This window comes from Pseudorca crassidens, chromosome 3 (genome assembly GCF_039906515.1).
Source record: "Pseudorca crassidens isolate mPseCra1 chromosome 3, mPseCra1.hap1, whole genome shotgun sequence".
NCBI classification, from domain to species: domain Eukaryota; kingdom Metazoa; phylum Chordata; class Mammalia; order Artiodactyla; family Delphinidae; genus Pseudorca; species Pseudorca crassidens.
The window spans coordinates 27,232,188-27,253,410 of NC_090298.1; the positions used below are offsets into that span (position 1 = coordinate 27,232,188).

General features: G+C 38.2%; 1 protein-coding gene and 1 long non-coding RNA gene across 2 annotated transcripts in view; both read left to right on the forward strand.

Annotated features, from left to right (window-relative positions):
* The window catches only part of LOC137221185 (uncharacterized), a 386,417-nt gene that overhangs the window by 220,387 nt on the left and 144,807 nt on the right, over window positions 1-21,223 (forward strand). The gene's annotated exons all lie outside the window — the stretch shown is intronic.
* SUB1 (SUB1 regulator of transcription) lies at window positions 1,502-19,678 on the forward strand. The gene is made up of 5 exons (XM_067730468.1): window positions 1,502-1,645; window positions 4,143-4,215; window positions 6,348-6,470; window positions 16,373-16,481; window positions 18,686-19,678. The coding sequence occupies exons 2-5, from the start codon at window positions 4,144-4,146 to the stop codon at window positions 18,763-18,765; spliced, it is 384 nt and encodes a 127-aa protein (XP_067586569.1). The 5' UTR covers window positions 1,502-1,645; window position 4,143; the 3' UTR covers window positions 18,766-19,678.

The following is a 21,223-nucleotide window of genomic DNA, read 5'->3' on the forward strand; positions in this document are numbered from 1 at the left end:
AGAGGAGGTTGTGAGTCACATGACTCCAACCAGTGCCCTGAACTCTGTCTTTTCTCATCCAGCATCCAGATTTCGAGAAAGAACCATATCCATGGCTACCAGGGCCCAGGCCACCTGCTGATCTTCTAGTTACCCCACTGCATGAGCTCATCCAATCAGACACCCCCTACAAAGTCCAAGGGAACTTAGGTCAGCTGGCCATAGTCATTGAAGGTGCTTCCTTAACTGCATTTGGGTGTGTAAACTCCAGGCTGGCAAGCTACCATGCTGGAACAGTGGTTCCTGAGTGAGTTTCATCTTTTTACAGTCTAATTTTCATATTTTTATTTTTGACTCTTTCATCTTTCTCATTGAAGTGTATCATGTAAAATGCACGAATATTAAGTGAAATTTTTACATCCGTACATGCCTAACCACCACCCAGACCAAGATGTATTCAACATCCCCACAGGTTCTGTCATACTCACTCCAAGTGCTATCCCCCAAGGGTAACCTGACCTAGATCCCCATGGATTATTTTTGCCTTTTTTGGGAATGTTGTATAAAAGGAATTAAACAGCAAGTGTTTCATTTTTAAAAAGTGGTCATCTAACCTGACACTGAATGAATAGAAGTGGCCTAGAGCATTTGCAATCTGCCTCAGTCTGCAGCAGTGTGACTCCGGCAGTGCAGGGTTTGAATCATGATTCACTCCCTGTATAACCTAGAGCAGAGCTTATTTAAACTTTTTGACCCTTGGTTTCTTCATCTAGAAGATGGAGAGAATAATCATTCCTACGTTGGAAAGTGCTTGTTAGGATGATAATTATATGTAAAGTGCCTCACTGCAGTACCTGGCACATAGTGAGTGCCTGATAAATGTGTGTTGAATATATATTCTTGGCTATAGTCGACATTCATTAAATATAGTTTCAAAGACTCTATTAGCCATATTCCTGTTTGTAGTATGGATTTCTCTTGCCTTCTGTGAACTACCTTACACCTCCAGGACTTCAGTTTAGGTACCTTTTTTTTTTGCCCAGCGGCTTTCCGGATCTTTGTTCCCTGACCAGGGATTGAACCCAGCCCTGGCAGCGAAAGTGCCGAGTCTTAACCACTGGACCGCCAGGGAATTTCCCAGGACTTCAGTTTAGGAATGTGTGTGGGTGTGTGGCCAAGGACTTCTGCAAAGACTTTTCTTCGCACTTTCTGGCATTAAACGTTATGACTTTGGCTTCCTTCCTTCGGATTTTGTTAGCCAGGGTCAAATACCAGAGTAGGGGGTGGCGGGCAAGGATCCTTTCTCGGAAAATGGGCCAGAAGTGTTGATCTTTTTCAGACATTTCACTTTATTACAAGAAACATTTATGGAGCAAGTGCAAAGCTCCGTGGTTGTCATTCATGTTTTATTCGTTCCCTCACTCACTCACAAGTCAAATCCAATCTTCGCTGCATCTCACTTTCGTGGCATCGGTTCAGGATGAGGGGCGGTCCCTTTAAGGCCCTGGAAAGGGTCTCGGTGTTGGTTTCCGCGGGGAGGCCACGCCCCATCACGTGCGCGTGGTCTCAGCGGGGCGGGGCAGGCGTCTCTTTGCTGCCGTCACTTCCGTTTCTCTGTCAGTAGCGAGCGGGCGAGCTGGAGGCAGTTCGGCTATCGGAGCGGAGCGTGAGTGCGCGGACCCCGCCCCCACCCCCTCGAAATCGCCCTCGTTCGGCCCTCACCTTGCCAGCCTGGCCGCTGCGCGCCTGCAGCCCCGGTCCCTCTCATCGACGACGGCCGCGGGAAATGGCGGCGCTGCCTGATCTCCCCCATGCTTCCTCGGCCTTCCCGGACCCCTCCTCATCCCCGACCCCGCGCCCCACGCGCTTCAGGCCTCTCGGCCCCCGAAGCTGGCCCCCGGGAACGGCCCAGGGGCGGCGGGGGAGGCGGCGCCGGGCGGGGGCGAGGAGCCGCGGGAAGGGGGCCGGGGCGCCCCCGGGACAATGCAGCGGCGGCCCGGGCGGGGGCGCGTGCGGGGCCTGCGTCTACCCAAGGTCTTTCCGGGGTCCTCATCCCTGCCGCCAGGAGCGGGGACCCGGTCAGAGGAAGGCAGGCGGTGCGGCGGGGGCGACTGGCGCTGGGGTAGTGAATGGCTGCTTTGCTGGGGGGCAGTGAGCTCTTCGAGGGAAGAAAATGGCGCTTGGTGCAAGTCCCTCCTCTCCCACGCCGTCTCCTCCGCATTTCGCCGCCTCCCACGCCCCCTCCGACCGACCTGTCTCCCACCGCCCAAGGCGTTGTCAGCCCCGGGGTTCTGGCGGCTGCCTGGCGTCGCGCGGCCCCCTTCCTCCGTTTTGGTGCTTATCACCCGCGTGTTGTACCGAATTCGCGTGCCTTTTAGTCCTAGTTTATTTTCACCTCTTGTTTTCTAATCCCTCCTTCCCCATGCCTTCATCAGAGATCGGAGATTTTTAAGTTGTGTTTTGTATATATTCCACACCAGCGCTTAGTAGCGCCTCGCCAGAATTGCGAGCCTGCCGCCCTCCCCCTCCCCCCGCTTTTTTCCCCTTGAACGGTAAAGGCTCATTAAGTAAAAGTGAAAATATATTTTGTTACAAGTTCAAACAAGCTGGCTTTAGTTACCGTTACCTTGTTTTCGTGTCGGATGGACTTATGTGGGTTAAACACGAGGTGGTTCTTTGAAATGATCTTAGGCCCCCAGGAACCTTTCATGAACAGATGGTATAGTTATGCCTGACCGTTTCAAAGTGAAAAACAGGGTACGTTCAGTTGGATTACCTTTAAAAAAAAAATGCTTCTTGGCATTATTAGCTAGCATGAAAAACAACTAAATTGATTTTGGAGATAAGGTTGGAAAGCGGAGCAGTAACAGGATTAATGTATAAAACGTGGCTATAAATGTTGCTTGCTCCCCTCTGAATTTACTACTCTTGGCATCAAGAAAGTGCCAGATAAAATCAACATGGCTGGCTTGGGCATGGTTTGAGCTTTTTGAATTTAGTGGCTAGGCTAGGGATGGCCCATTTCTTTTACCTTGACTTCCTGTTTCGGGATGCATTCAGTGCCCTTGTTAATGGCAAGTTTAGTCGAGATCTGGATTGTTTATGGGTTTTTTGAAGTCTTTTTTTCCGCTTTTTTCAGCAAACATTATAGTGTATGTTGTGTATATTGGATCCTTTAGGGCATACAGAAGTTAATAGGACTCAAGTCTCTTCTGAGATGGAGGTGGAGAGAGCAAAAGATACTTGTTTTGAAAATAAGCATTTTACCACTTGGTATTATAAGTGCTTTGAAAAGAGGTACAGCGTGAAAGTCCTTGAATTTTGGGAAACATAGAAGCACAAGACTCTGCCTTGCCCTCAGGCACTCTGTAAACATCCACAGGGAAAGCAAGGTACTGGCCTATGTACCTCTGTCTGGGGGGACCTGGGGAACTAGGATCATAGTAGGAGTTGGAGGAAAGGTTTTGCCCCTCCCATAAGCAGATTCTTCAAGTTTTAGTTGTATTCCAGAGTAGAAAATCAGTGTAAAATGTAAATGAACTGTGAATTATGTATAACTTTGATTCAGTACTTGCTCCTTTGATTGGCATGGTCAAAAAGCCAAAAAAATTAAGAACATATACAAAATATGAAAAATAGGATTATAATGGTAAAATTAATTAAATATCGACATCTGTATAGTACAGTTGTTCACCATGCTGTGTGTAAGTTGATATCAGTTCCGGCAGTGAATAATTGTACATAAGTCTCCTCAGTGGCAAGTATAAAGCAGTACTGAGAATTAATTCATATTTCTTCTTGGTTTTAACAGGGATTGCTGTCAGCTGCCTTTTTGCAGTTTACCCTAAACATAAACATCTAACCCTGCTAAAATGAAGTATAAAAAACCCCATTGACTTTGAGAAAGAGAGAGGTGTAGGAGTATGAGATGTGTATGACATTTAGTTCTTCTTGCTGGGTTCAGAACTCTTCACTTTGCATGTTATTTTCAACTTGGAAGAGCATAGATTTAAGAGCATAACTTCTGTGCTCAGTGTAACAACTCCAGTACCAAAAATGGTAGAAAGAACTGTGGAACTTCTTGAATCTTTGATTGGGGGAGAGTTAATTTGAAGGTAGTAGAGCAAATTATGAATTATTTACATAATGTATTTTTCTTTCAGAATGCCGAAGTCAAAGGAACTTGTTTCTTCAAGCTCTTCTGGCAGTGATTCTGACAGTGAAGTTGACAAAAAGGTGATATACACCGTGTGATTTTTGTGATACTTAATTCAGCAGTATTGCCCACATCCAGTTCTGAAGGACTGCACAGCATATCAGAATCTTAAAATGAGAGCCTGGATGGATGTTTCTGAAAGTGCAGATGGCCCCTGAACCACTTGACTAAAGTGCCTAGGGTGCTTGTTGTACACGCACACGCCAAGCCCCGACGTCAGACTTGAGCAAGTCTTCTGACATTAACAAGCTTCCTGTTGTGGCTTTTTAGGACTCTGTAAGGCTTCCTAGGGGAATAGCACTAGATTTAGGCCAAAGCCACTATTTGCCATTATTTAGTAATCTTCCTAATCTGTAGGTGTCTGTGTAGTTGTTGAGCCAAGTTATCTGAACTCCTTGAAAGCAGATGTCAGTTTGACAGTCTTCTCAGCCTTGTTGTTTATCTAGCCTTCAAGGATTACATAAAATTTGGCTTGGTACATTTTAAATTAGAATGTTACTTACTCTGGTCCCCTCCTTTTAATTAAATCAGCACCCAGCAAAGCTAACATGAAAGTACCCATTTTGATAGAAGAGGGTTTTTCTGCGTTAGGTGATAATTGTGCTATAAGCTTAACTGTGCATTCTGCTTAACTGAGCATCTCACACTGTAGTCAGGGCTTCTTCCACGCAGAATTGTCCTTTATCTCCTAAAACCTTACATAGTTGTGTCTCTGAGCTCAGTTAGCAGTGTTAGTTAAAAGAAAAGAGAGCTTATATGAGAGTCTTGGAGGAGATGGACTTTTATAGGAAAGTACATAGTATAATATCACCTGGAAGGTTGAACAAAAACTTCAAAGAGCATGCATGGCTATATTCAAGAAGGGAATGTCTCTTAGTTTTTTAACTTGCACATAGTATAGCATTTGAATACATTGATTTAACAAGTTTTTTATTGAGCTTTTATGTGCCAGGTATGTGCCATTCCACAAGGACTATATAGACCCTGATAAAAAGAATAATTGCTTTCTGCTTATTGAGCTGAGGTAATTTTTGCTATTTATCCCAAATAATACTGTTAATCCTGTAAGGACTTATGTTAAATGAATCCAGTCTTTCAGTTTGTGTACGTAAATACATACATTATATCAGTATTTACCTAGCATCACATAATTTGGTAAAACATTAATAGTTTATATACCTTCCACTGAGGAACATGACTGCCCTCTACTGTTTGGATTGGGAACTCTACTGGATTTCATGGACTGTTGGCTCATTTTTTAAATAAATAAATAAAATTAATTAATTAATTTGGTTACACCGGGTCTTAGTTGTGGCAGATGGGCTCCTTAGTTGTGGTTCCAGGGCTTCTTAGTTGCAGCATGTATGCGGGATCTGGTTCCCTGACCAGGGATGAAACCCAGGCCCCCTGCATTGGGAGCGCAGAGTCTTATCCACTGCGCCACCAGAGAAGTCCCTGTTAGCTCATTTTGAGAATGAAGCTATATGAAAAACTTTTAGAGTAATGCTGCTTTTAAAACATTGTTTTGATTTTGAATGCTAGTGTAACACATTACTGTTTATCTTAAGTGATTTTTTTGTGATGAGGAAGTTTTGTGATGAGTTGTTGACCTCTGGTGCCCAGTACAAAATACCTTTCTTAGCTTTGCCTACTCATAAACTTGCTAAGACAACTTAAGTCCTTTTTGGAATAGGCAGGCATAAATAATCATAAGTTGGTTGTATTCTTCCTAATTAGTACATTTTCTTTGTAAAAATAAGTAACTGACTAATTTACTAGAGTGGTTTCCAAAAGTTTAAGTTTATTCAAAAGCAGCAGCCCCCATACCTCCATCTTCTTTCTCTCCCAAAGGAATTTTATGAGGGATCCCAGTCTATAAATAACTGCTTCTCTGCTGAATACCACTCTAATGCCTGAAGTATCTTTTGGGTTTCTGAGAGCAGTTTGAAAACACTGCACTAGATAGCAGTGCTAGGTTAGTTTCATAGTTCTGTTGTCAAGTGAAACTTGCTTGTGTATATATTTATGATTTTTTTATTAATAAATGGAGTGTTTTGATCCTTTAAGTCTTGAAAAGTAATGGAATCTTTTGAACCTGAGATGTGTTTTGTTCTTATGCAGATTTTAACCATATTCTTGTCTTTCTTTCAAGTTAAAGAGGAAAAAGCAAGTTGCTCCAGAAAAACCTGTAAAAAAGCAAAAGACTGGTGAAACTTCAAGAGCCCTGTCATCTTCTAAGCAGAGCAGCAGCAGCAGAGATGATAACATGTTTCAGGTAAAGTGGGTTATTTCCTTAGTTCCAGAGGGATTATTACCTGGCTTGATCTAAAGAATGTTAAAAGTACCTTAATCTGATAATGCATAATAATCTTTTATGTATGTTACAATTCTCTTGACTAAGGATATTCCTTGAAATATAAGAACAAGTTAGTAGAAATGAAAGCAATTTATATGATGCTAGATGATTGTTAAAATCTAGAATTCTGTAGTTTTGCTGTATTTAAAACAATGGGAATTTAAAAGTTAGAGAAATGCAAAAAAAGATTGAGAACTGCACGTTTAGAGAGCAGCTTGGAGGAGATAGGTCTAGTATTGGGCTGTGAAGTATGGATAGGATGTTACTGGAGGGGAAACAGCAGTATGACCTGCCCAGTTTTGGCTTGATAACAGAAAGGGTGAATGGGTTTACTAAAATGGGCCCTCAGTTTATTTGTTGTGGGGATTAAGGTTGAGTAGTGAGGTAAAGTGAGGGAAGTTCATTAGAGGGCTTTGATGAAATTACTCAGGACTGGCATAGCTTCTTTCCTTGGGTTTCTTATCTTGTTTTAGGGAGACTTGTTATTGGCATCATGGTACAAGAAGGATTTATGGGAGAGGCAGTGGGGATAAATTATGTGAGGTGGTAAGGGCTTAGGTGGTTTTCCCAGAAGATGAAATAGTGATGATTAAGATCGCTGGTGAGGAAGAATGGACTAGAGGAATGAAGCAATCAATGAAGACTGGTTTTAAATTTGAGAGACAATAGAGATGAAGGTTTCATTGATAGATAAGAGGAAAATAAGTTAGTTTTAATGGCAGAAGTGGTTAAGTTTGGCCTTTTGGATCTGATTGTAAGTGTGATAAAGAGTCTCTGCTTTAGAACCTAGAAGGCTTAGTTGGGAACTGTTCATGTGGGTCATTAGTATGGTTGACTGAAACCTTCCACTGAAGTAAGTATAAACCAGAGGGAGAAGAGGAAGTGACTGAGGACATGCCTTGTGATATTCAGGATGGAAGGAAAAAAGGATATAGGTTAGAGAAGGTGAAGGAAAATAGGAAGAGTACAGTAATGGGAGGAAGAAAAAAATAAGTGCTTTGTGGGAGCATAAACAAGATAAGCGTTTCAAGGAGACATTAGTATTAGTCGAAGTCAGAAGGTTGGACAAAATGAAACTGCAAACATTTACTTGACTAGAAAGTAAGGCTTGTGTGTGTGCACTTATTTTTTTTTTTTTTAAAGCTTACTGATGTCCTTGAAAGACAGTACCAGGATTAATGTGAGAATGGGAAAATAGAAGTTTTACTCAATTTTGTCTTGTTATAACTCTAGATAAAGAAATAGACACATGCTAGCTATGCTTAATACTGTATTGAACATTGGAGATGTACTAAGTAGATTTTCAGGCACACTGATCATACAAAAAATGGTAAGGATAAGGAGATGATATGTTGGCTTGAGTGTAGTAGTCTTTCACTCGGAATATGTATATTGAATCATGTTATAAATCTTAAATACATACATTTTTTAATTAAAAATTATGTAAAAAAAGTGACAAAATGCAGATGGATTTTTATGGGTTTTGGTCTTCTGAATATTTTAGAGGAACTAGGAGCAGATTAGATTAATTTGACAGAGAATGTGCAGATGCCTTGAAGTGCGAAAGAGCTTGGATTGTGCAGGAATTATGAAGCCCTTGTGCCTGGAGCCTAGAAGATTGGCTGAGAGTGTAGGTAGGAGGTCTAGTTGATGAGGAAGGTGAAGGCCAGATCTTTCAGGGCTTTCCTGTTGGGAGACCAGTTTTAGGAGTTTTAGTTTTATTCTAAGTGCAGTGGGAAGCTATTTTAAGGGGCAGAATGAAATGTAAAATCTGCAAGAAAGTATCCCTTCCTTTCATAGACTTTCCTCCTATATAGAATGAAGGACTGCTTTGGAATATTTCAACTTAATGTTTGTACTAAAGGTAAAAACTTGCAAGTATTTGCTTGGCAGTTATCTTGGGCTTTTCTCTGATCAATTCTGTTCACTGTATGCCTGCTTGTACTTGGATAATAGAGCATCTGTGGTCTATTAATGGATTTCATCTTGTCTCCCTTACTCCTGATTGTACAGATAAAGAAACTAGGGCCCACATTTAGAGATTTTATTCTATTAGAGCAGTTTTGGGAAACCAGTTCTTTTTTTATAGGAAGGTTATCTCACCAAAAGAAGTGAGTTCAGTTCTTAAGCCCTCATTTGGGAGGTTCCCAAGCCTCAAAAGCTGTTAGACTCCTCACCCTTTTGAAAGTGCCTTTAGGAGGATCATATAGGCCTGATTTTCAGAGTGACTTTTCACGGACCTAGTGAATATATTGGTTATGTAATTTAAAATGAGGATTTCATTTTTATTAGTAATAATGGTTTGATAATTTAGGAAAGACAGGTGAAGGATGGGGTTTTTGGAAGGAAAGTCAGTTATGCTCATTGTGTTCTGTAAAGTTTTTAAAAAATCTATTTATTTAATTAAAAAAATAGAGATATGTATTTCCTATATTTTTTATTTACCAAGAAAATGCCTTGAAGACAGCTCCCAGAGTGGAACTTTTTTAGACATTGCTAGTATCTTTAAGGACCTGGGTTATCAGGTATACTTTACCAAAGACAAATCAAATCTAAATTAAAGTTGTTTGAGTATTGCTTAGCAGCCATAAGACAGGGTTTTTTTTTTTTTTTTCTTTAACCTAAATACCCATCTCTTGAGAATAGAACTGGAGGAAATGATCTTAAATTTTGGTAAAGCAATGTGGATCAAACATAAGCAGCTCTCTAAATGTAAAATTTGAAGAGAATTGTGCCCAAGGAAAGTCACTATGCTAATCTTTTAAGCTGTGGAATGATTTGGGCAGATTCCTGAGTAGAGAGGGGATACTACTAGATGCTTGCTTTTGTCTGGTTTCTTCAGCTCTGAATTTTGAGAATTTGGTTCCGAAGGGATATAATTTACCTGAGATGACTTATGTGATGTGGATTGGAGAACTGTCTTGTAATTACTTAGTACCTGTGTCTTAAAAGGTCAGAACGATTGAGGCAGGGGACTTTGATCCCTATTCTTCTTCAGAGGGATCCCTATTCGTCTTCAAAATTCAGCACAAAGAATCAGTAATACTGCTTTAGTTGATTTGATGATTTTAAGGATAAACCTGTTACTTTTAAATTATGTTATTACAGAGCCAGGTGTTCTTAACCTGGGGGTTTATTTTGGGAGTCCATGAAATTAATATTTTTTTTTGGATTTTTTGTATTGAAGGGATTATTTATAACCATCAGTACCCCAAAGGGGACAGGAAATCACAAAAATTTAAAAATCACTCTTCTGTATGACGTACATATTATTTTTCTCTTGTTAATCTCCAGATTATGTGTGTGTGAAAATACATGCATTCTGTTGTGTCATTGTTTTCTCCTATGACATGTAAGTGCAGTGATCTTTATTCTTTCTACTTTTAATTATATCTATACTACTACCTCCTCATTTTTCTGTGATAGTTTTTTTGGTGTTTTTTTTTTTTTTTTGGTAAGAATTTGTCAGCTTTATTTCTCCTCAAGGAAGAGGTGACTATTGGGCAAGTTCTTTTCTTTTTTTAAAAATAAACTTTATTGAGATATAATCCATGCACACATTTAAAGCATAATTTGGTGAGCTGTAAAAAACGTACATGCTTTTTAAAATTTTATTTTTGTTTTAATTTTTATTGGAATATGGTTGATTTACAGTGTTGTGTTAGTTTCTGCTGTACAGGATAGTGGATCAGTTGTACATATATATATCTCCACTCTGTTTATTGGGTTGGCCAAGAAGTTCTTTCGGGGTTTTCCTAACATCTTACAGAAAAACCCGAACGAACTTTTTGGCCAGCCCAAATAGATTCTGTTCCCCTATAGGTCATTACAGACTACTGAGTAGAGTTCCCTGTGCTATACATATACAGTAGGGTCTTATTAGTTATCTATTTTATATATAGTAGTGTGTATATGTCAATCCCAATCTCCCAATTTATCCCTTCCCTCCCTCCCCCCCACTTGGTAACCATAAGTTTGTTTTCTACATCTGTGACTCTATTTCTGTTTCGTAAATATGTTCATTCGTACCATTTTTTTAGATTCCACATATAAGCAGTATCATATGATATTTGTCTTTCTCTAAACGTACATGCTTTTGTAGTGAGGCCGTTTCCATCACCTTGGAAAGTTCCCTCTAGACCTCCCTTTATAGTCCATTCCCTTTCTCCAGGTAAGCACTGATGTAATTTCTGTCCCTAGAGATTTATTTTGCCTGTTCTAGAGCCTCATATAAATGGAATCATACAGTCTGTATTGTTTTGTGTCTGACATCCTTTGCTCACCATAATGTTTTGAGATCATTCCTTGTTTCAAGTATCAGTGGTTTGTTCTTTTTTATTGCTGATTGGTATTCCATTGTATGATTGTACTACAGTTCGTTTATCCATTCATTTTAGGTGGACATTTGGGTTGTTTCTAGTTTGGGGATATTAGGAATAAAGCTGCTGTGAATATTCTTGTACAAGTCTTTTTGTGGACATTTTCGCCTTTTGGGTAAACACCAGATGTATTTGCTGGGTCATAGGCCAAGTGTATGTTTAACTTTAAGAAGCTGTCAGACTTTTCCAAAGTAGCTGTACCATTTTACAGACCCACCAGCAGTGTATGAGATTCCAATTGCTGCACATCGTCACTGGGTATTACCAGTCTTAAAAATTTTATCCACTTTAATTAATGGATATGTAGTTTTACTTTGTATTTCCCTAATGTCTGATATTTTTGTTTGAAGATTCTGTTCAGATCTTTTGCATATTAAAAGGTCATTTGATTTATTGAATTTGAGGGATTTTAAAAAAATATTTTAAATACAAGTCCTTTGTCAGATACAAGTATTGTGAATATTTTCTGAGTCTGTGGTTTACTTATTTTATTTAAGTATCTTTAAAAAGCTTTGATTTTGAAAATGTCCATTTTCATCCATTTTTCGCTTTTTTGGTTAATGCTTTTTGTTTCCTGTTTAAGATATAGTTCTCTACCCCAATGCCAAAAACAAAAATTTTGCCAGTGTTTTTTTTGCTGCACTTTTTATAGTTTTAACTTTCATGTTTAGGTCTCTAATCCATGTAGAATTAGTTTCTTCTGTGTATAATGTGAGATAGGGCTTGAGACTCATTTTTCACCCCTGTACAGATAATCGAGTTATTCCAGTACCATTTGTTCAAAAGACTATTCTTTTCCTGTTGAATCACCTTGGATGTTTAAAGAAAATCAGTAAATATACAAAATATTTATCTATTTCTAAACTCTGTTGTAGTCCATTGATCTCTATGTCTGTCTTTAGTACCACACTTTCTTAATTATGATTTTATGGTGAGTCTTGAAATCAGGTAGTGTAAGCCCTTTAACACTGTTCTTCACTTTCAGAATTATTTTTGCTATTCTATGTATTTTGTATTTTCATACACATTTTATAACCAGCTTGTCAATTTTTATCAAAAAGTCTACTGGGATTTTGATTGGGATTGGGTAAATCTGAAGATCAATTTGGGAAGAGTCGGAACTTGACAATATTGAAGTTCCTGTTCATGAATATGGTATCTCTGTCCATTTATTTAGATCTTTTTTGATTTCTCTGTTTTGTGATTCTTCTGGTATGTCTTTTGCTAAATTTATTCCGAAGTATTTTGTGTTTTGATTCTATCGCAAATGTATTGTTTCTTTTTTTTTGATTTATTTTATTTTACTTTTTTTAACATCTTTATTGGAGTATAGTTGCTTTACAATGGTGTGTGAGTTTCTGCTGTATAATAAAGTCAACCAGCTATACATATATCCCCATATCTCCTCCCCCTTGCGTCTCCCTCTCTCCCACCTTCCCAATCCCACCCCTGTAGGTGGTTACAGAGCACTGAGCTGCTTTCCGCTAGCTATCTGTTTTACATTTGGTAGTATATATATGTCCATGCCACTCTCTCACTTCGTCCCAGCTTACCCTTCCCCCTCCCTGTGTCCTCAAGTCCATTCTCTATGTCTACGTCTTTACTCCTGTCCTGCCCCTAGGTTCTTCAGAACCACTTTTTTAAAATGTGTTGTTTCTTAACTTCATTTTCCAGTTGTTCATTGCTAAACAATATGTACGATATTACATAATATATGTAAGTATACATATAATATATATTCTATATTTTATATATTTACATGTTATATATGTATTTTTTAGGACTTCTTAGATTTCTCTGTTGATGATGATTTTTGTTTTTACATCATCCTTTTCATTCTTTTTCTTGCTTTATTGCTAGTATTTCCAGTACAATATTGAAAAGAAGTGGTGAGAGCAGACATCCTTGCTTTATTCCCGATGTTAGGGGCAAAGTATCCTTCTGACTCTTCTTTTTCCTCTAGTGCCTCTATTGCTTAAACTCTGGAATGAATGTGCATACTGTGGATTTGGTGCTTTGGGCTGGGAGAATGAAAAGTCATGGGATAAACATGGTGCCGTTTTCTGTAGGGCCCATCTTTATTTGAAAATTCACGTTAAAGCTTTTTATGCTAAAATGAACACTGGAGAAAAAAATTAAAAAAAAATAAAGTGAACACTGAATATATTAAGGGGCAGTATACAAAAGAAAACGCACAGTAAGTTTTTGGTTACAATAAGGGGTTCAGATGTTGGTAGAGCAGCATCGGTCTGCGTCCTCAGGCTTCCCGTCCTTTCACCCCCACAGTTCTTTGGTGCTGGTGTTCCCTGAATCATTATTGCCAGATTTTAAGAGAGTCAGTTTATTGACCTATAACTTTTCCCTACTTTGTATAATTTCTTATTTATAATAGTCAAACACAAGTTATTTGAAGAGTGATTAGGGACTTCAAATTGTAAATTCACAAAGTTTTAAGTATGTGGATGGTCAGTCACGTTTGGGAGAAAGAACATGCCTCTTTTTAAGTTCCTCTGTAGCAAACAAACATTTATACACACCTCATTGAAATTGTGGGTGAAGAAGCTTGTTAGAAGTTTCTAGGGATCAAGGGTAGAAGTGAAGCTAGCTAACAATGTGTTGTGTTAACTGTATTGTACCATGCTTTTTACATAAAATAACTGAGTACTTGTTATTACTAATTTAAGACTGATAAAATGCCGTTCATATACTGTTTTTTTAAAAAAGGTTGCTTTCAGTCTTGATCTTTAACTTTTTTTCTAGTGAAATTTTAAAGTTGTAACCCTGTTTTTCTGCTTCTGGTTTTCTTTTTTTCTTTTTTGTCCATAGTTCAGGGACCTATAAAGGCTTCAGAATTCTCTTCCTGGCTTTTCAAGTCCTTTTCAGTATAGCTCCATCTATTCAACCTTTTGAATCTCATCAGTATTGTATCTTTCTGCTTTCCTTGGTCTATGTCATCACTTTTTTCTCCCTTTTGCTTAATTAATGGGCTGTCATTTTTCAAGGTCAAATTCCACCACCCGAAGTCTCTTGCAGTACTCAAGCCCACACTGAATGCTTACTTGACTTACCTAATCAGTATTACTCTAGTAGGTTTTCAGTGTATTTTAATTTTATCTATTCATCTGTCACATGGGCTTACCTTAAAAACCAAAATGAAACAATGTTCAGTTCAGTGCTGTAGGTGCCTAAGATACTTAAAAATCTGTCAGGTATTAAATCAGTGTTATAAATCACTATTGGGAGTTTCACTGTGATAATTATTTTGGTCTTATTTATTTAGTTCATCCATTAAAACAGTTTGCTTGCTAGGGGACACAAAGGACTGTAAAAAATAAGCCGTTAAAAATGACAGTAAGATCACTGGTGACTTTAGCATAGGCATTGGGAGTTTAATCAATGGAAACAGCAATTCTTGCCTTTCAAAGATTAGCAATAAAGGGAGGAAGGAAACATGAGGAAAGTTATACAATGCTGATTAGGGAAAATGCCTTATAGAAAGAGGAGAATGAGCATGTTTGGAAATGGTAGATAAGAAACCAACAGAAAGGGAAAGAATGTACAGTTGACCCTCAAATAATGCAGGTTTGAACTGCCTGGGTCCACTTATACACAGATATTTTTCAATACTAAATACTGCATGGTTTGTGGTTGGTTAATCCTCGGATGTGGAGGGCCGAGGTATAAATTATACTTGAATTAACCTCTGAGTTGTTCAGGGGTCAGCTGTATACGCAAGAAATGGGATACAAAAGGTAAAGAACTTAAGAATTGATGAAGATGTGGCTAAGTACTGAGAAGAGAGATTTGAAGGCACTTAACCATACCTGATGGACTGTATTTTCTCCATAAAGCATGAGGCATACCCAGCAAATAGGGGGCACACCAGTGGGATGAGAAATTTGAGAACGAAAATGAACAAGACCTGAGACAAGAAAAAGCAGCCTGAGAGGACATAGGCAAGATGGAAGCCGTAAATGTGTACTTGTATCAGCACAACTGTCCTTCTACTATAGCAATACTTGATATCCCAATAAAAGGGATTATTTAATCATTAAGGGACCCAGGTTTATAGGGAAAGCAACTTTTACATGATGATGTGTTTCAAGCACAACATCACAGCTAGTATTTAAGTCAGGAAGATTGAAGAGTAGGTTTAAAGTGAGTCAGATAGGTAGAGGTAGAGGTTTTGATCAGCTATACTGGAAAGTGCTTATAGACACTTGGTTGAGTAAGCCTTTTCCTTCCCTGTGCAATCTGTAGTTTGTGTTAACAGCAGTAGAAGGTTTTTGAAAAATAGTTTTCTGTGGACAGTTTTAAGTTCTCAGTTTGCGACTGTAAGTGGAGTGTATTAAAGATGTTATTTGAAATGAATGTCTAAAAGGAAAAGTCATCTCATGTTACTGTTGACTGGAACTTTGGATTCTTATATTCAGAATGGTTGCTAAAGCAATGTAGCTAGCTGAGTATGGATTCCTACGGTTGTGGTTTGTGCAAGATTTTGCTTTGTAATGATCTTTATGGTAAAAAAAAAAACACTTAACATAAAACTTATCATCTTAACCATTTTTAAGCATACAGTAATGTTAAGTATGTTCACTTTATTGTGAAACAGAGCTCCAGAATATTTTCATCTTGTAAAACTGTTACATAACAACTCCCCTTTTCTCCCGATCTCCCCCCAGCCCCTGGTAATCATTCTACTTTCTATCTTAATCTGACTATTCTAGGTACCTCGTATTTTTTTTTTTAAAGTATATGAAATTTTAAAAAATTTATCTATTTTTTGGCTGCGTTGGGTCTTTGTTGCTGAGCGGGGGCTTTCTCTAGTTGCAGCGAGTGGGGGCTACTCTTTGTTGCAGTGTGTGGATTTCTCACTGCGTTGGCTTCTCTTGGTGCAAAGCACGGGATCTAGGCACACGGGCTTCAGTAGTTGCAGTGTGTGGGCTCAGTAGTTGTGGCACAAGGGCTTAGTTGCTCCGTGGCATGTGGGATCTTCCTGGACCAGGGATCAAACCCATGTCCCCTGCATTGGCAGGTGGATTCTTGACCACTGGGCCACCAGGGAAGTCCCTGGGTACCTCATATTAAGTACTGGAATCATCCAGTATGTATCTTTTCGTGATGAGCTTATTTCACATAGCATAATGTCCTCAAGGTTCATCCTTGTTGTAAATAGCACGTGACAGAATTTCCTGCTTTTTTAAAGCTGAATAATACCTTGTTATGTATGTCCCAATTTAATGTAAAAGTGATTGGAAACGTGAGGTGGGCTTTTTTCATCTTTTTGGAAAGATTTTAACAGTGATAGTTCCTTTGGTGTAGTTTTGATATTGAGAATAGTAATTATTTTTGTGATTAAAAGTAGAGTGAGTGTGCAGCAAGTGTGAATATAAATATGGATGCCATTGTTGAACACCTTTTTATGTTTTGTTTCTTTTGCAGATTGGAAAAATGAGGTATGTCAGTGTTCGGGACTTTAAAGGGAAAGTCTTAATTGATATTAGAGAATACTGGATGGATCCGGAAGGTGAAATGAAACCAGGAAGGAAAGGTAAGATTTAATTTCCTGAATTTGGTCCTAATGTTGGGACTAAATTTAAAATTATCTAAGCTTGAAATTGTTTGGACTTTATTTGAAATTGAAATAATGTTGATGGTGCGTAGGGCATGGGAGATCCTCCTTGAGTTGATTCTCTTTATCTTCTGTAGCCTTTTTTGTTTTTTTTTGTTTTTTGTTTTGGCTACACTGTGCGGCATGCAGGATCTTAGTTCCCTGACCAGGGATGGAACCTATGCCCCCTACAGTGGAAGTGCGGAGTCTTAACCACTGGACCACCAGGGAAGTCCCTGTAGCCTTTTTGGACAAGACACTTAACTTATTTTAATGAAATGTCTTAAACAAAAGCTTGTTGAAATATCTCCCTCCCTCCCCCCAATAATACCCCTAATATCACTTCAGTTGGCTGCTAATTTACTTGAATATACCTTTAAAAAGATTACATCAATTCTGAAGTAGAATGGGGGCACTGGGAAGGTGTAAAATCAGGAATGGAAAATCCTGGTTTACAGTGTTTCCTTTTGGTTCATCTCCAAACAGATATTCTTTAGGGTGGTATCCTTTAAGTGGGTCTTTGTCCTCCTTCCATTTTTGCTTCATCCAGTCCCAAGCATGTCATCATCACAGAAGCATGCTTTATTCATTCACCAAATAGCTACAGAACATTTGTGTACCAACAGAAATTCATATATTTGGCTGGTTAGCTGCTTTAGATGGATCCTTAGTTAATGAAAAAAATGCCTCCTTATTTTCTTCTACTCTGCCTGCATGTCATTTTGAAAAGTACCACTTGTTTGCTTCATGTAATTTTTGACTGTATTAAACTTAACCTTTATATGCTTTCGTACCCTTTTCTTCTTCAGGCTACTTCTGGATTGATCATTCAAGTTGTCCCAGTGTAGCCAATGCCAGATTTCTTTTCTTTTTCCTGCAAACATTTACTAAAATGATTTGATTAGCCCTTCCTAAGTATTGCCCTAATATATTCTCCTCTTTCCTCTCAACTTCATGACCTCCCAGCAGTTTTCTGAGAAATTCATTAATCTTCCAATTCTAGTTTATTTCTGTGCTTATAAGGGTCAGGCATTAGAACATTGTAAGTTTAAAGCACAAAGTACTTTCTGTTCTTACTTTTATGTCTTAAATAGGAACATGTCATTAGCTAATGTTTTAAATGTTTATGTGTCTGGTGATAGGCTGAGATTTTATTCACATTAGCTAATTAATTATTCACAACAACCCTTTGAGTTATAAGCAGCATTTTACTGATGAGGAAACTGAGGTTTAGAGGTAATTAATTTTTTAAAGGCCATAGAGTTAGTGACAGGCTGGGATTTGAACCCTGGCAGCATGACTCCAGAGTGCACTCTTTTTTTTTTAAGCAGAGGTCTGAGAAGCCCATATGATTTAAATTTATTTCTTTATTTCTTTATGGCTGTGTTGGGTCTTCCTTTCTGTGCGAGGGCTTTCTCTAGTTGTGGCAAGCGGGGGCCACTCTTCATCGCGGTGCACGGGCCTCTCACTATCGCGGCCTCTCTTGTTGCGGAGCACAGGCTCCAGATGCCTAGGCTCGGTAATTGTGGCTCACGGGCCCAGTTGCTCCGCGGCATGTGAGATCTTCCCAGACCAGGGCTCGAACCCACGTCCCCTGCATTGGCAGGCAGACTCTCAACCACTGCACCACCAGGGAAGCCCCAGAGTGCACTCTTAACCAGTATGCACAGTCTAAGAAGTCCTCTTTGGATCGTGTCTCAGGGATTTTTCCAAAGTGAAGTGAGTGCTTCTGGAAGAGCTCAGCACAGTCATTCATGCTGAGTTCCTGTGGAAATTTTGAGCAAATGTTGGAAACAACTGGTTGTAGAAATGGGGTGTCACATACCGAATCTGGGTCTGGCCACATAGCCTGCTAGTTTGCAAGCACTTGTGAGATAAATCTTCAAATCATCATTTGCGCTCACTGGGTATAATAGGCATTATGCAGGATGCAGTGTTGAAAGTAAAACTGGGTATAAGATTTACCTGCTAAGGTAATTGTGATGAATGTGTAATTAACAAACGTAAGGGATTTGATTCTTAATGTACTATTGTGCCATTCAAAATGACAATTTAGATAAAACAGTATTTTATTTGGAAGTATGAAAATCCTCAAGAGAGCTTAAGTAGATATTCAATTTTTGATTTTTAAACTTTTTTTTTAGGTATTTCTTTAAATCCTGAGCAGTGGAGCCAGCTGAAGGAACAGATTTCTGACATTGATGATGCAGTAAGAAAACTGTAAAATCAGAGCAATGTAAAACCTGTACTGTTTTAGTTGTTTTAATCTGTCTTTTTACATTGGCTTTTGTTTTCTAAACATTGTTTTCCAAGCTATTGTATATTTGGATTGCAGAACAATTTGTAAGATGAATACTTCTTTTTAAATGCGCATTATTAAAAATGTTCTGAGTGAAGCTAATTGTCAGTTTTATTAAGGAGGATTGCTTTTGTGTCCACCACCTAGTGTAAAATAAAATCAAGTAATACAATCTTAACTGTTGTGGCCTTCTTTGATCAGAAAAGTTGGTACTATTTAAGGCCAAAAGTAACAGTTTATCGACCTTTTAGTTTCAACTCAGCTTTTATGTTCAAAAGGATTAGCATCGCATTGAATTTAGAAAATTTGTGAAATTCATGGTTAATCTGTTTCCTTCTAGTCAAATATCTGGACTTGTTTGATTGTTTTTCTTTTCCCCCCACCCCAATGATATTTCACTTTCCCCTTTTTTCCTTCACTTCATTTTCCTTTTAATAACTTGCTATGTTCAGTTTTCGTTTCGCTTTTTGCTTTTTCTTGAGTATATTATGCTAATTTGGAAAGTCTGAAACTGTCAAAATGTTACTTATCTCAATAAGGTACCTGTAAGTAAAATATTATATGAGAACTACAATCACTAATTCTACTGTATTAAATATTAGGAGATATAGTTTGATAAACAACATGGCTTGTATGAAAACTCCGAGCAAGTAAATGTATGTATGTCATTACCTGTAGTGTTCTGTGTAGTTGTTATCTTATTGCTTAGTCTGCAGAAAATAATGACTTAGATGTCTGATTTGCTTTCACTTATTAAACATATTCACCATGGGATGATGTCTATAAAATCAGATATTGTTAAATTAGACTAGGATTTAATAAAAATTGTGAAAGCTTACTGGCCTAACATTTTATTTTATAACATTGAGTATGGATTATATATAGCCAGAGATGTCACTGAGCTTAAATGTCATAGTAGATAATGTGGTCAATTTTTAGGGGAAAGAGCACAAAGAGCACATACTTGTGTTTTTTAGCCTTTGCTTCAGTAGACTTGGTTCTTTTGCAGTTCATGTATGGGACAATGGCATTCTAGACTTAATGTTACTAAGTTTTAGCAGGCACTCTGAAGTGATTTTCATTGAACCATAATGATGAAGCAGACATAGGTTGAGGCACAGATTTCAGGGGCTTTGCAGCAATAAATAGGACATGGTGTGCCTTAGGAGAAGAATGTAAAGAAACTATAACTGAAATTACAAAAGGTGGCCGTGAAGAGGAAGGAATTCTCTTCACACTAAATGATAACACATGATATCTTGATCACATTGATAGGACACAGTTCTAGATAGAATAGTGAAAAGAAAGGTTTAAAGACACGTAAAAAATTCTTGCTGACATTTGGTAGCTAATCTCAAATGGTTGCTACCATATCAGAGAGTTGCACTATTATAACAAGTTTGATTACTATGTCTAAAACATTTTATAGCAGAGTTGTCAAGGACTTGATTTCGAAACCATCTGCCAGGCCACAGAGTTATCAGTTTTTTTTCTGGCAGCTGTTCTAAGTGTTTCTTTTACATTTTTAAGATTTTTAAAAAGTGTTTTTTTAGCAGTAACCCTAATATGTGCATAATTGGGGAAATAAATCCTCTTTTCTGGTATTTTAGCCTTCATCACATAATAGATATTAAAGTGTTCAGAATACGTATTCTAGACAAATCATACTTGTTTGAAAACTTTCCCCTTATTTGGGAACATATTAACTGAATTGGGTAGATTTGTAAAGTATTCCTTATTGTATGTACAGAAAGGGTAGTTAGAACACAGAACTCTGATTTTGGTGTAGATGAAGAGGGAGTAATGGGTAAATTTCCTAGGTTTATGTGAAATTACAAGGTGTATGCATTTTGAAACAATATGCTAATACAGAGATGTGCTGCAATCTGTTACCTAGGCATTTTCTAGCTGTTTAGTATTATGTCATTCAAACTTTGAAATAAGGAGTGTTTCTCTGGCAGACTTTGGTAATGTTCTTGGTTAATTCATTTCAGTACATTACTGGATATGTAATATACAGAAATTATTAATCTTGTGTGTGTGTAGAAAAGGATGAGAACTGGGTTAAAAGAAGAGACTTTTTAAAATAACTTGTGCTGGAAAGAAAAGATAGGGTATATTGTTTTCTATTTAAACTTTACGTTCTTGGTAAGATTTCTTCCAGGAAGAAAGTGTGACATTTTCAGGCAATGGTTTCTTAGCCTGGTAATGCCAAAATGAATTTAATTCACGCCAGCCCACGAATCTGTGCAGTAGCAGGGCCTTTCTAGTGGATTTTTGTCTTTTTAAAGTACAAGCAGCATTTGACCAATTTCTAATGCTCTTGGCGTTTAAAGAACAACCACTAAAGAAAAACTCATAATTTTATTCTTTTTTATTTTGC

Coding starts and splice junctions, on each gene's coding strand:
- SUB1 (XM_067730468.1), top strand. CDS start 4,144: ATGCCGAAGTCAAAGGAACTTGTTTCTTCAAGCTCTTCTGGCAGTGAT. Junction 6,471..16,372: donor GAGATGATAACATGTTTCAG/GTAAAGTGGGTT, acceptor TTTCTTTTGCAG/ATTGGAAAAATGAGGTATGT. Junction 16,482..18,685: donor AATGAAACCAGGAAGGAAAG/GTAAGATTTAAT, acceptor CTTTTTTTTTAG/GTATTTCTTTAAATCCTGAG.